Source organism: Mustelus asterias, chromosome 8 (genome assembly GCF_964213995.1).
Source record: "Mustelus asterias chromosome 8, sMusAst1.hap1.1, whole genome shotgun sequence".
Taxonomy (NCBI): domain Eukaryota; kingdom Metazoa; phylum Chordata; class Chondrichthyes; order Carcharhiniformes; family Triakidae; genus Mustelus; species Mustelus asterias.
Genome location: NC_135808.1, coordinates 70,440,037 through 70,459,495, shown reverse-complemented (window position 1 = coordinate 70,459,495; position 19,459 = coordinate 70,440,037). Strand labels below are relative to the sequence as shown.

Here is a 19,459-nt window from a genome sequence, read left to right as displayed (position 1 = left end):
AACAAGATGGCAGCATTTGACTGAATGTGGTACCAAGAGGACATGATAAAACTAAATTCAATAGGAATTAGGGAAAATTCTCGACTGGTTAGAATCAAATTGAGCACAAAAGGTGGCTGTGGTTGTGGAGGCCTATCACCCCAGCCCCAGAGTATTGCAGAAGCAGTTCCTCTGGGCACTGTCCTCGGTCCAATCACCTTCAGGTACTTCATCAATTGCTTTTCCTCCATCATAAGCTGTAAGTGGGGATATTGGCTAATGAATGCAGCTGGTCAGCTCCATTCACATTTCCTCAGATAAAGAATCAGTCCATATCTGGATGATATTCAGGCTTCAGCTGCTATGGGGCAGTACGGTGGCACAGTGGTTAGTGTTAACTGTAACTCATCTGATGGCTATCTGATGGCTATCTGTAGGATCTTGCTGTACAAAGATTTACCTATATGATAGCATTTCAGAATAATTAATTGTGCATGTGGGACAGTTCTGAGAGTATTTTCCTTCTGTGTTGAATAAAACTGTCAGCATGCATAGATAATTCTCTTAGCATTGCTGCCTCACAGCGCTAGGGACCCTGGTTCAAGTCCGGCCATGAGTGACTGGCTGTGTGGGGTTTGCACATTCTCCCCATGTCTGTGTAGGTCTCCTTAGGGTGCTCCAGTTTCCTCTGACAGTCCAAAGATGTGCAGGTTAGGTGGATTAGCCAGGGTGAATGCACAGGGTTGGGGGGAGTCTGTGCTAATTTGATAGGCTGAATGGCCTCCTTCAGCACTGTAGGGATTCTATGTTTTTTTCTATGATAGTTGGCAAGTAATATTCATGTCAAACAATGGCAAGCTTCAGCAGAGCGAACATTTAATAAAATTATCACAGTGTCTTTCACCATTAACTTACTGGGGTTCACGTTTGACCTGAAACTGAAGTGGACTAGCTGTGATTTCAGCTGCCCAGTCCCAAGACCTGGAATTCTTTCCCTAAACCTTTATGTCTCTCCGTCCCTCTCTCCTTCTTAAAATGCTCTTTTAAAGCCACCTCTTTAACCAAGTCCCTGATCCCAAATTTCCTTAAGTGCCAGATTTTGTTTGATAATCCTTCATTTACTATGTTAAATGGGCTATATAAATGCAAGTTGTTGAATATCGACTTCCTCCACCATTAGTGTACTGAGCGTGTAGTATGTGTGTTATCTCCAAGATGCCTGCAGCAATTCTCTAAGCTTTATTCCACAGTCCCTCCGAAATCCATGAGCTCCATCCACCAGCTGGAACGACAAGGACAGTAAATGCATGGGAATACCTCCACCTCTTAAATCCTTCTGGCTGCCAGAAATTATCCTCATATGTTTCATATGTTCCTACATTGTTCCTGGATCAAAATTCACCGAGGGATGGGCAATAAATGCCAATCCCCATCCTGAGAATGAATTTTTTAAAATATATATACAGCGAAGCTTTCCTACATTTCCACATACTTAACTATAAATAAAACCTGCTGTGGAGCATTGCCATCTCCAGAAAGGTATTTCCCACGCCAGCCGGGGGAGGGAAATCCTTCCCGTGTGTATGTTGCTTTGTGTGCCCTATGCTATTCGACACTCCACTGTTGGACGAGGACATCCCTCGCCCACTATAAATCACACGACTGCACATTAAAGGATCTTCCCTCGATGTGGGGAATGCGCGTGCACGAAACCAGCCAGTAAACAACCCGAGGGAGGGATTTTCCCTCAGCTAGGGAGACAAAACCCATAGTTTCGGGCGGGGGCGGCAGCGCCTGCAATGGACACAGGTGCGGGGATATTCTGATTCTGCATCGGTTCCGATGGGGGGTGGCTGACACGTGCTCCGGGCAGTGTTCCATTCCTGATTGCCCTCAAAAAGGACACGCTCCGGGCAGCGTTCCATCCTGACTGCCCTGGAGGAGGACACGCGCTCCATCCCTGACTGCCCCCGGAGGGAACTCACTCCGGGCAGCGTTCCATTCCTGATTGCCCCGGAGGGGACAGGCGTTCTGAGCAGCGTTCCATCCCTGACTGCACCCCCGCCCCCCCCTGCCCCCCGGAGGGGACACGCGCTCCGGGCAGCGTTCCACCCGTGACTGAGCCGGGGTTGCCAGCTGCTGCTGCTGTCGCGCGCGCTCAGCACTTTGCCTCTTCGCGTGAAGAACAAGCAGGTCGAGCAACAAGCACCTCGCACCGTCTTGCATGCCGGGCTTCCAGAGACAACTCAAGTGAACCCTTGTGTGTGAGGGGGTTTCCTCCCTCCCCTCTAAAAGAGGTGACCACACATTGTGGGGGGGAAGGAAAAACACATAGAAATATATATACATATATATTCGTCTCACACAGGTATACTACATAGCTGGAAAGAATGGTGGACCTGGAAAACGAAGTGCCTCCTCTTCCTCCAAGGTACAGATTTCGTGATTTACTCCTTGGAGATCAAGGTTGGCAGGCAGATGACAGGTAGGTCCACTTGGTGATTTTCCTTTAACAGGCCTTTTGAATGACAGTTGTCCTGGATATTTAGAGAATACACGCAATTTTAATATAAATGCAACTTGTTACGCGCACTGGAAAGTTTGTCCCTATGCTCTGCTGAAATATTGTTTAAAAACAACATGTGTGTTGGCGCTTACACGGTTTACTTTACCTGGGTCTCGAGCTCCGATGCCTAAGAAAAATCATTTAGATTTATAATATGATTGATTAACAGAACTATGAAAGAGATGTTTCTCTTTTCCTTTTCTCGCCGTATGTTCGTGTTAACCTGGTGTAGCTATTTTGTATGTGCTTTAATGGAGATAATCGTTACGTTATCTAAATCATTACTAATTCACCAGTATTATGACATTTATATTTAGATTTTAAATTCTGTCCTGCTTCATCCGAAAAAAGCCAGTAGAACTGATCAAAGTACTTCAGCACCTGGAGTAGACCTGTATCTGTCTTTTCACTGTAAAGTCATTCATTAACAGACAGTCCACTGATTTAAAAATTGCAGAGTACATTTTCTGCACGTTACCTAATAGCGTTTACTGGGATATAATTTTGGAAACTGTGAGGACACCATATGCAAGCTAGCTTTAATTGTCTTGTGTAGCAATAGAAAGCTGGAATTGTATTGATGGGTAGTCAGCCATTTACAGTTGATTTTTCTGCAGGTTTTGAGCCTTTGGTATCATTTATTAATTTTACTGCAAAATCTCTATCATGTTTTCATTGTTCAATGCTAAGTCCTAACTTTATTACTGCTGAAATAAATATTTTGGCACAACCTCCTGCGTTTGTTTATTTCTTGCAGCAATAGGATTATGGAATTTTTCATGCCTTAAACATCAAAAATCAAAACCTGCTAAATGGTTGCAGGTGGCAAATGGAGATGGAGTATGCTTCAAAGAGTGAAGGGAATCACTAGAAAACCATTAGAACTGCAGACCAAGTAGATTGACCTGGAAGAAAGTTATGGCGCTTTCTAAAATGAAATAAATCAGCCAGTGGGTACATGTGGTGATTTATTTTATTTTGTGTTTATTATGCATGAAAATTACTTTTGACCAACAATTGCTTGTAAAGCAACCCAAGAGTTTTTGTAGCACTCACTGCTTTGTGAATAGTACCATTATTATGGATTTAGTCCTTTTTACTTGCCATTTAACAGCTTTTTGAAGAGTTTAATACGTGAAAGAGGTTTCTGATTAGAACTTTTTCCTTTGGTTCACATGAAGTCTATTGTTTTTTGTTTGAACTGACAAGCACTTAACTGATAGCTTAAAAAAATCATCTCAACCACTAATGGACATGTAACTCCTTTTTTTGAGGACTGATAGCTTTGACTTATGAATTTTATATACATACGGTTTTGTGCAGTTCTGATCACCTCACAACAGGAAGACTGTGAAAGCACTAGAGGGGGTACAGAAGAGGTTCACCAGGATGTTGCCTGGGTGGAACATCTGAGCTGTAAGCAGAGGCTTGGATTGTTTTCTTTAGAGCAGAGAAGGTTGAGGGGCGACTTGATTGAGGTGTATAAAATTATGAAGGGCATGGACAGGGTGAGTAGGGACCTTTTTGAGTCAAACAGGAAGGGCATAGTTTTAGGGAAGGAGCAGGAGATTCAAAGGGGATTTGAGAAAAAAATATTTTCACTCAGAGGGTGGTGGGAATCTGGAATGCACTGTCTGGGAAGGTAGTGGAGGCTGGAAACCTTACAATCTTTAAAAAAAAATATTTGGATGAAAACTTGAAATATTATAACATTCAAGGATATGGGACAAGTGCAGGAAAATGGGATTAGCACGCCTTTAGTGACAGTTATTGTCGGTGCAAACTCTATGGACCAAAGGGCCTTTTTGGTACTGTATGCCGTTATGACTATGCGGTAAGCTGAAGATATTTTAACTATATTCAAGACTAGTTGGTGTCCTGTGGTAGTGGACAAAGTATAGTTTTCAGAGAAAGTGAGGTAATTAGACCAGGTCATGCAAATGTAATCCAGTCTCTGCTCTCAATTCATAATTCTATCTTTCATTTTTATATATTTTTAATTATAAATTATGTCTTTATAATATTTATATTAGTCTGTAAACTTGTCATGCCAGAAACACACTATTCTGCCATTGATGGTGATGAAACTCTTCTGCTGATGGATGAGTTTTCTGAGGTGATTTACATTATCAATTCCTGTGTACACATTTTTAATATGAAAAGTTGATGGGATGTGTATCATTAATAGATTGAGTTTCTTAAATTCTTGAAATGATTTAGGGGTGGTACGGTGGCTCAGTGGTTAGCACTGCTGCCCCACAACCCAAAGGACCCAGGTTCAATTTCATCCTCGGGTCACTGTCTGTGTGGAGTTTGCACATTCTCCCTGTGTCTGCGTTGGTGTCCTCAGGGTGCTCTGGTTTCCCCCCATAGTCCAAAGATGTGTGGGTTAGGTTGATTGGCAATGCTAAATTGACCCTAGTGTCAGGGGGATTAGCAGGGTAAATACATGGGGTTACGGGAATAGGGCCCGGGTGGGATTGTGGTCGGTGCAAACTCAATGGGCCAAACGGCCTCCTGCACTGTAGGGATTCTATGATTTGTTACATGTTAAAATAATCTTGATCTTCCTTGCCGTAGGACTCGATATTTTTCCTCCAAATAAATAAAAAAAATAAAATTGGACCATCAGTGGCTTTCCTGGTATGTTTGCTTTGTAAGAAAACATCAGAGGCAGGAATTTTACCGGCACACCCATTCCAGAATTGGGGCTGGCGAGGCTCGCCTCGGGCGGGATCTAACCAGCCTTCGGTGGGCGAAGCGGTAAAATTCCGGTACCTTGAGCTTGTAAACAAATAATTCGCTTGAAAAAAATTACAGTTTTATATATGAAACCTATTCCTGACAAATTGCAAGTGACTCATAAATCTTTGTGTGAGCAAATTGTTTGCCTTCAAATTATTTCCATTTAAAATGGCCAATTCTTAAAAATGTGTATTGCTGAAATAACTAATCTAGTTTCTGATTCCAATAACACACAAACTGTCTCCATTGCAGATGTGTAAAGCTGAAGTGATATCGTAGTAGCAAGTTAAATTTGAGTTTAAATATCAGGCTTGGGTATTAAGTGGGCTTATTTACCACTTATTCTGATATTGAACACCATAAGGGGAATTATTAAGATGCATTAAAATCTTGCACCAATTAACATAATATGTGGTCTTTGTGGCATATTTATCCATTTCCACCATGTCTGAAGTTGAATAGATTAATGTTTGTAACTAAAGAAGATATATGAAGTAAGAAATAAACATGCAATATGACCATTTCATCAGCAGAAAATTAGAATGTAAGAGACCACAGAGTGAGTAAAGGCTGTTCATCCATTAACCCCATTCTCTCCACAGACCCATGAGCAACCTACAATATTATAGACACACTCCATTTTTTCTGAGTAAAATTTTAGCTAGGTTTCTCCCTACTTGCAAAGTCAAAAATGGGAATAGCTCCAGTGTAAATTTCTAACTTCCCATTTTCTGCTGTAGAGCCTCCTTGTTTGTTCTATTGAAGAAAATTACAATCATTCTGGCACTTTCGATAAGGTCACGTTCAAAACAGTGTTCAGTTTTTCATTCTATCTAGGCCCGTATTTCTTCCTTGACCAACATCATCATAAAACAAATTACCCAGTAATTCATTGATTTTGCTGACTGTGAGACCTTTCTGTGAACTAATTAGCTGTGCATTTACTCTTTAGCAATATTGAGTGCATTTTCTGTGAGATGTCCATATGATGTCTGGGTGCTATATAAATGCAGATCCTCCTTTTCGCCCTCCTGTCCACCCAATCTCAAATCTTGCTTCCTTATTGCTTCATTTTATATTGTGCTGTCTGATTACACAGTTGAAGTTCAAATTAAATATTTTATTTGCATATGCATTGTCTGTTTCGATTTCCATTTTGTCACCTAGTTATTTTTGCTAATGAAAAGTGCAAAGTTCTGGGAGGTCTTTCATTGCTTAAACTCTAATGTCATGGGGTCATCCTTGTCATTCCTTCTCCAAAACTACACCAATGCAAAAAGTGTTGTTTTTGCTGAGTCCAAGTGTTGATTTATCAATAATCTGTAAATATTTAAACTCATTTGTTTATTGTCAAATGCCCTTTAGGAGTGTTTCTGATCATCTAAAGAGGTAATTCTATAACCGTGTGCTTGTAAAGGATACCCAAACTTTGCATAATCAGGTTTAGCTAAATTAGACCATAGGGGTTTGCAAGCAGTCTTTGAAGTGTGGCCTGGATCTCCTGTGGCCTCTGTTATACTCTGAATGTAGTCCATGGAATATAAATTGATCACATTTTCTTTTTGCTCTCCTTACTCTCCATTGCGTTTCCATTAAAACTAGTGTTCTAGGTTTTTTAAAAGCAAAATACTGCAGATACTGGAAATCTGAATTAAAAACAGAAAATGCTGGAGAAACTCAGCAGGTCTGGCAGTATCGGTGGAGAGTAACAGAGCTAATGTTTTGGATCTAAATTATCCTTCTTGCTCTGCCTTTCAGCACTTGGATTCTTAAAAGGTGAGAGTGACAAATTACAATTGTGTTGCAATTTTCTTGTATCTTTTATGCCATAGTATCTTTGAGACATTGGCCGGAATTTTACTGGCCCGCCTGCCATGGGAATCGGAGCAGCCGCGGGGCAGAGCATGAGAAGGTCTGTCGATCTTGGGCAGGGTTTAATTCAGATTTCAGGACGAGCGAGGCCGTAAAATCCCACTATCTTTTTTTGTTGCTGGATTTTTTTGTTTTACAAAGTTCCTTGTACATTTCTTGACAGCAGCTTTTGAGTAATTGCACAAGCGTTCTAGTGGGCTTTCCAATAAAACAGATAGGTTTGTAGGGGGAAGAGGAGTCCAACAGAATGAACAAAGACTTGCACTTCAGACATCTGACATTGACTTTGTCTTGATCCAAGACTCAAGCTTTCAGACTTAGGTGGACCTATTTGGTGATGTGTAAGATAATCTGCCATCACTCTATAGACTACATGTGAAAGATTGTCATGTCATTATGCTGTCTACAGAACTTGAGACCAGATGCAGCACACAGATAGTCCCACCCATTGTTGTGAAAATAAATGCAAACTCATCTTTGAATCTATACAAGACCATAGCCGTTGCTAGTTAGTACTTGTGCCATAGCTGTCAGTCTTCAGTCTACTGATGCTTTAAGCAAGTCACAGAACTTTATTTTGTGTGCCAGCCTTTGTTGCATTCCCTGTAGATAGGAGCAATAATATAAAATGGTGCAGCACCTTTGTCTGACATTACCTTTTGCAAAAATGCAGGGCTTAATTGATATCACATGGATATCTATTAAGGCCCCTAACCACAACCGAGTGTTACATATGATGTGTTGAGGTTATCAATTCATGTCCAGATGGTGTCTAACCCGAGTAATAGAGTGAGCCAGTGCTCTAAAATACCCATCAGCAGCTATGATAGTTACTCCTGGTGACAATCCACTTAGCCAGCACGACTTGAAAGATGAAAGAGAATAAGTGGTTGTCTACTAGGTGACTTGAATTACTCCCTGTATATTACCCCCCCCCGCCCCAAAAACAGAGGTGGAATTCTGATGAAGTGATTAGCTCTACCTAAACTCTGGAAGAGCATGAAAATTAGCCTGCTGTTGTCTGGATCTGGCTGCTGTGAAGGGTTATGGGATGTGTTATGTGACAGGCATTATCTAAATGCAAGTTCTTGTCCACAAATATATGGGGTGGAGTTTTACTGCCCTCTCCCAGGGCCTCCACCAATCTACTTCCACTGGCATTTTACATGGGGCGAGGGGAGGGGTTGAGCGATCAGCTCACCTACAGGCCAGTTGAGGCCTGTCCTTTAGGGCTTCATGGGATTTGAGCTGTGGCAGAAGGTGCCATATGCACAAGGAGCAGGAAGGAGTAGGCCATTCAGCCCCTTGAGCTAGCTCCGCCAATTAATAAGATCATGGCTGATCTGATGGTAACCTCAAACCTGCATTCTTCCAGCACCTGATAACCTATCACTCCTTGCTTACCAAGAATCTATCCACCTCTGCCCTAAAACAATTCCAAGACTCTGCTTTTACTATCATTTCAGGAGAGTTACAAAGACGCACGATCCTCACCACATTCACCTGATAATCATTTTGTAGGCTGATGGGACCTTTCCTCAATGGCACCTTTTGTCCCTCCTACCCCCTTGTCAAGGCCTTCTTGATAGGACCCAGTGCAAGACCCCAACTTACTTTCTCATCTGGCTCCATTGAAGGACTGGCTCCAACATTAGCCATTGCTCCCAGTGGCACTGCTGGGCCCAGAGAATTGCCAGCAACTCTCGGTGATGGAATATGCTCCCAGACTAGGGTTGGAGTCATGCCCTGAGCCAATGTCAACTATTGTTAAATTGCTGAGGGGTGACCTAGCCAAATGGAGGCAGGCTCAGCCCTGACTTTTCCGATGTGGGTGGGGCCACTGCCACCACACACAATTCTGGCCACAGGGACATTTGTTTCAAATGTTGAATTCTAGAACCTTTGCTTTTCTTAAACAAATTATTTAAACTTAATAAAATTCAGTGTTCATTATTTCTACATTATTCACAATGATCAGACAGCAGTATGTTGTTGAGATTTTAACGATTATAAAAAGGACCATACATTTTGCTGATGTCGCATAAAATTCCCAACTCTTCATCAGTATGGTATTTGGAATGACTTACTTTTAATTTGCTTCTTCCACATTGCTGTTAAAATAAATTCTGAAAACTTAATTATCAAAGCTTTCACTTAGAAACTAAATCTGATATTTCATGTTATGTTTGCTTTGTTCAAACCGGATTAGTGTTGGTGTTTGTTGTGTGCTCTTGTTCTATCTACAGAAGTGTCCCCGAAGCTAAGACATTCCTCACTTTGTAATCTCTCTCTCTCAAAATACAATAATAGGAATTTGGTGGAAAATGTTCTTATTTACTCCATCTTTGGTTGTAGCAAATGATTGTTGTGGTTAATGCCAGCTGCAGGCTGGTGTTAATGTGAATCAAACTATATAAACACAAACAAGTAATTCAATGGCTCATCACATGAAATAGGATGACCTCGAGGTATACTGTTGATGTTATGGATGGAGTGGAAGAGCTAATAAAGGAAACCGGGGCTGTACACAGAATTGGTGCATAGCTGTAATCAGCAAGACTATTTGATGATATTTCTTACAATTGCGTAACATTGTACATTAAGGCTTAGTCCAAAATTAAGACTTTTTTTCTACAGGGAATGTGGGCTACACAGCCCATTGAAGCTTTTTCCTTCAGCACCTCTCATCACAAAACACCACTGTTTTAGTCTCCATTATTCAATCTGCTAAACTCACTGTCCAAGCTTTTCAAGAAGCCTTTGTCACTCATTTCAAACACACACACACACACGTGTCCACTCTATGGAGCCCTATTATTGAGCTACAGCAAGTGGCACCCTATGAATGAAAGATCATGAGTTAAGAGAAACAAATGATATAGACAATAGTGGTGAAGTTTAGCTCCATGCTAAGACCAGGCTTGCACACAAGCAGAGATTGATTTGTGATCAGGTATCAACATTTCATGTAGGCAGTTTAATGTGAGTGTAAGGAATTCTCCGTTAATTAGTTGAATGATTTCTCACGGTTCAGACTTGGAGTGCCCCAAAGTAAAATAATGCAGAAGGTCGGAAATCTGAAATAAAAACAGAAAATTATGTAAATACTCATCAAGTCAGGCAACATCAGTGGAAAGGAAGAGTTAACATTTCAGGTTGGCTGATCTTTCATCTGGCCGCCAGAGATGGGGGGGATTGGATGGGAGGCAGTTATGGGAGTGACCAGGGACTTGGGCTCAGGGGTGGCCACTGTCACTGGTGGGCTTCTCCATGGGCCAAGGGTACCACAGGTACCTAAGGACAGGTTCCCCAGGCTCAAGGATCCCACTGGAAGACAACCAAGATTTATCTGGTAGTCTCCTTATGCGATGGCAAGCAATCCCGATGTAGGCCAAATGCTCGCAGTTGAATCTGGCTCTTATTTAGATCCTTGGGTGGCTCAGTTAGCTGCCTACAGGCAGTCATACCACTAAGGCTTCCAATGGTGGGAATATGCCAAGCATATTGGGCTCCCCTCCTTCTCCTGCCATGGTGCCAGCCCAGAGCTCTGAAAAGTCACCCAGACTCAAAATGTTAGCTTAGTTCTCTCTCCACAGATACTGTCAGACGTGCTGAGATTTTTCACCATTATCTGTTTTTGTTTCTGATTCCAGCACCCATAGTAATTTGCTTTTACCCCAGGGTTTCAATCTTGCCTTTAGATTCTGTTGGCCAGGATTCCAGTGTATTCACCCAAACACCAAATTACAGGCAGAATCTCAGGTCTCTGGTCACGCTGAGCAGAATGCTACTGCCCCTAAGGGGTACCTTTGCCCCCGTGGCCGGTTTCAATTACCAGGCTGCTCCTGAGTCCTCTTTACTTAAAGTCTGTTCCCAACAGCACTTTCTCTAACTTGGAGTTCCTTTCTCTGCTCCTCTCTTTTAACTGAACTTAACTGGGATCTCTTTTTGTCCCTCGTCTTTGCTCTTTACTTGGGACTTTCAATTGGGACCACTCCCTGTTCTTCGCCCTTGTCCAAGGTCTGGAAAACTCCTTGGGACCTGTTTCTTGCATCCTGTGTGGGACACTTGCTGCCCATGACACTCTGCATCCAGTCGCCTGACCTGAGCTTTTTGCACCCTTCTTCTTTCCTGTCTATACACAGGCACAAGGGGCCAATCCTGGACCAGAAGAATGTAAAGATGCAAAATTGTGCATATGCAGCCAAGTCTGAAGGCTGTGGAGACTTGGAGTTCCTGACCTCCGAACTCAGCTGGGTAAAGTTTGGGTTCCTTAGCTTGTTATTAACTACATTCAAAAATCCTTTATCCTGGCTACTATTGTACCACTCATGATTTTAAGTACTACATAAGTTGAAAATAAGGTGATCAGTGAAGAGAAAGTTGGCTTATCTGGTTAAAGCAATCAAATGCATATAATTCACACCACAACATTGAGAGGTAGTGAGTGTACAATGATGGAGTTTAGTATCCTGGGAAATTTGCTAGTTATTCTCATGACTTTTTGGTTTTATGTTGGTCATGCAGTATGGAATTCGGATCACTTTCAGAGGATGATTTTGGCATTCTGTAGGTAAATGGTGGTGCTGCAGAACCTGATGATAAGAACTGCCATTGCCCTAAGGAGGAGCAGTGGTTCTAGTTCACCATAATCTAGCAGCATATTTTTTTGTCTAGTGCAAATTCGCATAAGTCTGCAGAATGTTATTGTTATGCCTATAAAATCTAGCCAGTAGCGTTCATACTGATCATCATTTTCCAGTCCTCTCAGGCTGCAGACATAGTGCTAGATTGCTAACATTGTACAGTTGATTTTAAAGGGAGAAAGCGATAGATCATTAAGAATGGCTAGTCAGGCTAATCTCTGCAGAAGTTATTGGAAAAATTTCTGAACAACCATATTCATCACCAGTTAGAAAAGAATCATTTGTCAAGGACAGTCAACATAGATTTGTTAAGGAAAGACCTTCTTTGACTAATTTCTTTGAATGTCTTGAGGAGGTAAAAAGCACAGTTGATGAGGGTATTGTGTTTAGTTTCATCTAGGGATTTTTAGCAAAGTTTTTGACAGGGTCACACATGATAGACTTGCAAAAATAATTTAAAAATTGTGGCATCCAAGTGAAAGTGGCAAGTGATTTCAAGTTTGGACTGCATCAGAATCTTAGTAGTAGGAATAAGTCTTGGTGTGCTTGGAAAAGAGTTGCGCTGACGAGGATACACCCTGTCGTGGTCAATTTTCGCAGGCTGAGGAATGCAGCATAGGAGCCTGTGCGATCCCGTGCACATTCCTCTCGAAGATGCTTGACTGAGCGTATCACCTGTTCTGCCAGACCACTTGACTGTGGATGTCGGGGACTGCTCATAATTTGCTCAAAGTCCCTAATGTGTGCAAAGTTACGAAATTCAATGGAGACAAATTGGCGAGCGTTGTCTGTTAGGTGTCTCTGTAAGATGCCGTGTGGTGAAATGTCTCTTGAGCTTGATGATGACTGTGTTACTCATCATGTTTGACAAGTAGTCGAGTTCAAACCACCTGTAATACAAATTGACTAAATGTTGTTTGCCATTTCACTTGAAGATGTTAACTGCTGTTAATGACCATGGGATGTCTGGGATTACATGCTAATGCAGTGGTTCCTTTGCTTGATGTGGCTAGAGTTCATTGCACAATGTACATCTGGAGATTCCCCCCAGTATTAGTCCATCCTTTATGGTTAGTTCATTGCTGATGGCGAAGAATGTGGGGAAGTACCTTTTGAGGATTCTAGTCAGCCCCTCATGATGATATAGTGCAGTTGCCTGCATGTGATCTCTGCCTGTAAGGCCAGTTTGAGTTCCTGAATTTGGTGAAAGCACAGCATCTCTTTTACCATAAAGTCCATGTCTTCCTTCCAATCTATCTGATATGTGGTGTGTTTGAAGGCCCTGGAGAGGGCATCAACCAACTACAGCTCCTTGTCACTTTGCAAACGATGCTGAAGTTGTAGCGCTGTAACTTTAGCATCAAGTGTTGTAATCATGCAAATGTGATGTGGAGCGGCTTCTTTAAGTTGTCATGAGTGGCTGGTGATCTGTTTCAACAGTTTCAGGGTGACCCTGTATGAAATTTCTGACAGGCAAATACTAAAGCAAGAAGTTCCTTTTTGATCGATGCATAATAAGTCTTCGTGTCAGTGAAGGCCTTTGAAATAAAGACTTTTGGTCTGCCATTCTGGATGCAAGACCGTGCTGGGAGGCATCTGCTGATATGAATACATGCGCTCGAATGTCAAAGTATTGTAACACTGGTGGAGTTTGGGTGAGTGCCTGTTTTGAGTCTGTTGAAGACCGATGTGTAACATTCTTATGAGTACCATTCAATGTCCTGGTGGAGAAGTTGTTGAAGAGCTCCAGTGACCTCACTGTACCACGGGATAAACTTAGAAAGATAATTTGTCAGACCAAGAAAACATTGCAGGGCATACTTGTCCATGGAAATGGCCATCTGTAGTACAGCCCTTGCCTTATCTGGATAGGGCTTTACGCTATCACCTGTGGGTAAATGGCCCATGTAAGGCTTAGTTGACCCTGGATCTGCATTTCGCAGAGTTAAGCATTAATTGGATGATCCTAATTCTGTCAAGAACGTGGCGAAGATTTGCATCATGTTCTTGCATCGTATGACCCCAAACAAGGAAGTCATCAACAATCACAAGGTTGGCCTGCAAAGCGTTACTCCATGCACCGCTGGAAACCTTGCTACAATGGAGATCCAAAAGGGCATGCGGAGAAAACAATATCTGCCTACTGGGCACATGGATGTGGTTAGTTTCGAGGATTCCTCATCTAATGGGATCTGCCAGAACCCCCATTTCGCATCAAGAATTCTGAACACATTGGCATTTTGCATATCTGCAATCACTTAGTCCACTGTCTTCACAGGGTGATGAGATCTGAGCAGCACTTTGTTCAAGTACACACAATCAATACATATCCAGAGCGTGCCATCTTTCTGTATTGTAGCCACCATTGTTGAAACCCATTCCTCATCTATAGGAGTTATGACACCTAGTGCTTTCATCTGATGCAGCTCATTAATGACTTCCTGTTCCATGGTTTATCAGTACTCTTCTCTGAGCACAGACTGTTGGTGACACCGAGTCATCTAGTCTCTTATGGTATACAACTGGTAGCTTACCAAATATGTCACAGTTGAAGAGGTTTCTATATGTTATCATTTCTGGGGCTTAGAGTTGTAGAGCATGCACTTCTGGACCAAGTTGAATGAGCCCCAATGCAATGCTATCCCGAAGCTTTAGTAGTTGCTTTATGCTCTATCAATTATATGGAACTTGAAATTTCTCTGTGCACAGTGGAGGGTTCCTACACCTTCGGTGTGGATTGTCTGTCCCCCATAAACCATGAGGTGCGTCTGGTTGCTGGGATCTGGTGCTGCATACGGGTCTTTCCTGTAACCTTTGGCTGGATGGTACATTAACCTTTGTTCCAGTTTTAATGTAGGGTGGCACAGTGGTTAGCACTGCTGCCCCACAGCGCCAGAAACCCTGGTTCAATTCCTGGCTTGGGTCACTGTCTGTGGAGTTTGCACATTCTCCCCGTGTCAATGTGGGTTTCCTCAGGGTGCTCCGGTTTCTTCCCACAATTTGATAAATGTGCTGGTAAGGTGCATAGACCATGCTAAATTCTCCCTCAGCATACCCGAACAGGCGCCGGAGTGTGGAGACTAGGGGATTTTCATAGTAACTTATTTGCAGTGTTAATGTAAGCCTATTTGTGACTAATAAATAAACTTTAATCTTGACTTTAAGTCTGCCATTATTTCTAATCATGTTGAGGATGGCGAAGATCACCCCTTTTCCTGTGCCGTTGTCAGCACTGTTGCAATAGTGTGCTGGAGGCTCGGTAGCTTCATTGCTTTGGTTGAACTCCAATTCATTCACCTTAGTGACGCTTCCTACCCTGGAGGATGGAACCACTGCCATATTGCTGATGGCAGAGGAGCGCTGCTGTGGTTTGGATCTGTAGCAGTCATCTTTTAACAAATGCAAAACAAGCTGTTCTTTTCAGTGGGTGCTGGCTGCTGAAATTGCAGCAGGGACCTTGTACTGTGAACATTTCAGTTTCCCTCCTCAATTCTATGCTTTATTTTTCTGTTCATTTAACATGCAGATATTGATAGCTGCTTGTAATGTTTAGTCTTTTTTCTCACACCAACTGCTTGTGGACTAAATCGCGATATATTCCACAAACTACTCGATCCCAGATTAGGTCTTCAATGAGAGTTACAAATGCACATTCCTTTGCCAATATTTTTGGGATGGCCATATAAGATTGAATGATCTCATCTGCTCTTTGGTTCTTTGAATTGGACGCATTTCTATTTTGTTTTTTATCAGGAGACTGATGTTATCAAATTATTTCAGGGTCTACTTTTTCTTCCTGTCTGGAAAACAAACAAACTTGAAGTCTTTGATGGTCTCTGGCTCAGCAAGATTTAACAGGGTATAAGCCTGTACATTTTTTGACTTGTCAGAGACTGCAGTAAATATACCACTCCTTCTGGAACTTTCCCCAAATATTCGCAATGGTTTCAACAAATATAAGTGGGTCAATGTGGTGAAGTCTGTGGGCCAATGTGGAGAAGTCCTATTGCAACTCCTAACACCATGCAAGTGTTTTGAATTCTAAATCACAGACAACAAGGACTTCTAAATGAAGAGTAGTTTATTCACTAGCTCAGAACTGCTTCAGTGCTTGTGTTCTGCCTGCTCTCCCGGGGGCAACTTCTGCACTCCTGACATGTGATCTCTTTTCTAGCTGTGTCAGCATGTAATCATATGACCACTCTGTCTACATGTACGATGCAGATGCTGAGGACTGGAGTCAGTATGTCGAGAGGCTCGGTTTCTATTTCATTGTGAAATAAATTACTGATGAAGATAAACATAGAGCTATCCTGCTGAATGTGTGCGATAGTAAAACATATAGCTTTATCAGGAACCTCTTCGTCCTGGGTGCAATACTGGAACTTTGAGATCCCATTTTCATCCCTAACTGACTGTAAATACGCAGAGCTTCAAGTTCAACATGAGAGTTTGTGCTCCACGAGATCCTATTGCTACCTTTGTGGTGAACCTGAAATAGCTCACCAACTACTGTGAGTTTGGAGATGTTTTGAATGATGTGCTATAGGACAGGCTGGTATGCAGGATGAACAACAATGCTATACAGTGCCGTTTGCTTGCTGAACCGGTTATTGATTTCAAATGTACTCTAGAACTGTCGCCTGCCATTCTCAGGATTTGTAGCACATGAACGATGGAACACTGTACCACGTTAGGCAGAAGTTTACCGCTGAACATAGTGCATTAGATAGCACAGCACGTGTTCAGAGTGATTTTTCTCATCTACCAAATGACTTACAATGTTTTGGTTGACAAGGTACACGTTTGCTATGGGTGTGGAAGAAATCATGGAGTGGACACATGAATATTTAGAGAAGCAAAGTGCTGCTATTGCCATGAGAGGACACCTGACTAGGCAGTGCAGAATAAGAAATAAACCAACAGCAGAGTATAGGGCAAATCTGATTGAGTCAACTGAAACTGCGGACTCTGATGCTGTTGTATACTCTCTATTCGGTGACTGCTGTTAAATCTGCGCCCATTGCACTGAGAGTGCAGGTGAATGGCAAGCAACTGCAGATGAAGGTGGACACTGGTGCTTCAACTACTGATGTTGAACGGCACACATTCAAGTACCTCAGTGTAGGCAGAAGCCATTGACATTGGCATCCACCCAGCTGAGAACCTACACTGGAAAACCCATTTGTGTCATGGGCAATGCTGCTGTTCTGGTCTGCTACAAATAGCAGATAGCCCAGCTTCCTGTGATGGCCATAGAGGGGGAGAGGTCCAACCTTTGAACAAGAACAAAGAACAAAGAACAGTACAGCACAGGAAACAGGCCCTTCGGCCCTCCAAGCCTGTGCCGCTCCTTGGTCCAACTAGACCAATCGTTTGTATCCCTCCATTCCCAGGCTGCTCATGTGACTATCCAGGTAAGTCTTAAACGATGTCAGCGTGCCTGCCTCCACCACCCTACTTGGCAGCGCATTCCAGGCCCCCACCACCCTCTGTGTAAAAAACGTCCCTCTGATATCTGAGTTATACTTCGCCCCTCTCAGCTTGAGCCTGTGACCCCTCGTGATCGTCACCTCCGACCTGGGAAAAAGCTTCCCACCGTTCACCCTATCTATACCCTTCATAATCTTGTACACCTCTATTAGATCTCCCCTCATTCTCCGTCTTTCCAAGGAGAACAACCCCAGTCAACCCAATCTCTCCTCATAGCTAAGACCCTCCATACCAGGCAACATCCTGGTAAACCTTCTCTGCACTCTCTCTAACGCCTCCACGTCCTTCTGGTAGTGCGGTGACCAGAACTGGACGCAGTACTCCAAATGTGGCCTAACCAGCGTTCTATACAGCTGCATCATCAGACTCCAGCTTTTATACTCTATACCCCGTCCTATAAAGGCAAGCATACCATATGCCTTCTTCACCACCTTCTCCACCTGTGTTGCCACCTTCAAGGATTTGTGGACTTGCACACCTAGGTCCCTCTGTGTTTCTATACTCCTGATGACTCTGCCATTTATTGTATAACTCCTCCCTACATTATTTCTTCCAAAATGCATCACTTTGCATTTATCCGGATTAAACTCCATCTGCCACCTCTCCGCCCAATTTTCCAGCCTATTTATATCCTGCTGTATTGCCCGACAATGCTCTTCGCTATCCGCAAGTCCAGCCATCTTCGTGTCATCCGCAAACTTGCTGATTACACCAGTTACACCTTCTTCCAAATCATTTATATATATCACAAATAGCAGAGGTCCCAGTACAGAGCCCTGCGGAACACCACTGGTCACAGACATCCAGCCGGAAAAAGATCCTTCGACCACTACCCTCTGACTCCTATGGCCAAGCCAGTTCTCCACCCATCTAGCCACTTCTCCTTGTATCCCATGAGCCTTAACCTTCTTAACCAACCTGCCATGTGGGACTTTATCAAATGCCTTACTGAAATCCATATAGACGACATCCACGGCCCTTCCTTCATCAACCGTTTTTGTCACTTCCTCAAAAAACTCCACCAAATTTGTAAGGCACGACCTCCCTCTTACAAAACCATGCTGTCTGTCACTAATGAGATTGTTCCGTTCTAAATGTACATACATCCTGTCTCTAAGAATCCTCTCCAACAACTTCCCTACCACGGACGTCAAGCTCACCGGCCTATAATTTCCTGGGTTATCCCTGCTACCCTTCTTAAACAACGGGACCACATTCGCTATCCTCCAATCCTCTGGGACCTCACCCGTGTCCAAAGAAGCGACAAAGATTTCCGTCAGAGGCCCAGCAATTTCATCTCTCGTCTCCCTGAGCAGTCGAGGATAGATGCCATCAGGCCCTGGGGCTTTGTCAGTTTTAATGTTCCCTAAAAAACCTAACACTTCCTCTCTTGTAATGGAGATTTTCTCTAACGGGTCAACACCTCCTTCCGAGACACTCCCGGTTAACACGCCCCTCTCCTTCGTGAATACCGATGCAAAGTATTCATTTAGGATCTCCCCTATTCCCTTGGGTTCTAAGCATAATTCCCCTCCTTTGTCCCTGAGAGATCCGATTTTCTCCCTGACAACTCTCTTGTTCCTAACGTATGAATAGAATGCCTTAGGATTCTCCTTAATCCTGCCTGCCAAGAACATCTCGTGACCTCTTTTTGCCCTTCTAACTCCCCGTTTGAGTTCTTTCCTACTCTCTCTGTATTCCTCCAGAGCTCCATCTGTTTTCAGTTTTGGGTTGAGAATGGCAACAAAAAATAAAATTAGGTTGGTCTGGTACTTAGATGACGTTCTTGTCACTGGACTGACTGAAGCTAAACACTTATCCAACCTCGAGGAAGTGCTGAAAAGATTTATGGAAGCAGGTGTGTGGTTGAAGCCAGAGAAATGCACATTCCAGGCATCTGAGGTAACCTAACTAGGCCACAGATTCAATGCTATGGAGTTGCAACCTGTTAAAGACAGGATTCAAGCTATTAAAATGAACCATTCCCCCCCCCGGGCAATGTAACAGAACTAAACTCATTCCAAGGGATGATAAATTACTACAGCTGTTTCTTGCCTAATCTGTCCACCATGCTTGCACCACTGCCCACTGCACCTGTTGCATGGTATTCAGAGCAAGAAAAAGCCATTGCAGCAGCCAAGAAATGCTTCAGTCCTCA

General features: G+C 42.9%; 1 protein-coding gene across 3 annotated transcripts in view; it reads left to right on the top strand.

Annotated features, from left to right (window-relative positions):
- The first annotated feature begins 2,369 nt into the window (after positions 1 to 2,369).
- kcnt2a (potassium channel, subfamily T, member 2a) overlaps positions 2,370 to 19,459 on the top strand; it is a 743,558-nt gene continuing 726,468 nt past the window's right edge. For all 3 annotated transcript variants that reach the window (XM_078218141.1, XM_078218140.1, XM_078218139.1), the window contains exon 1: positions 2,370 to 2,464. In XM_078218141.1, coding sequence (XP_078074267.1) covers positions 2,370 to 2,464 — 95 coding nt within the window. The remainder of the gene's footprint in view (positions 2,465 to 19,459) is intronic.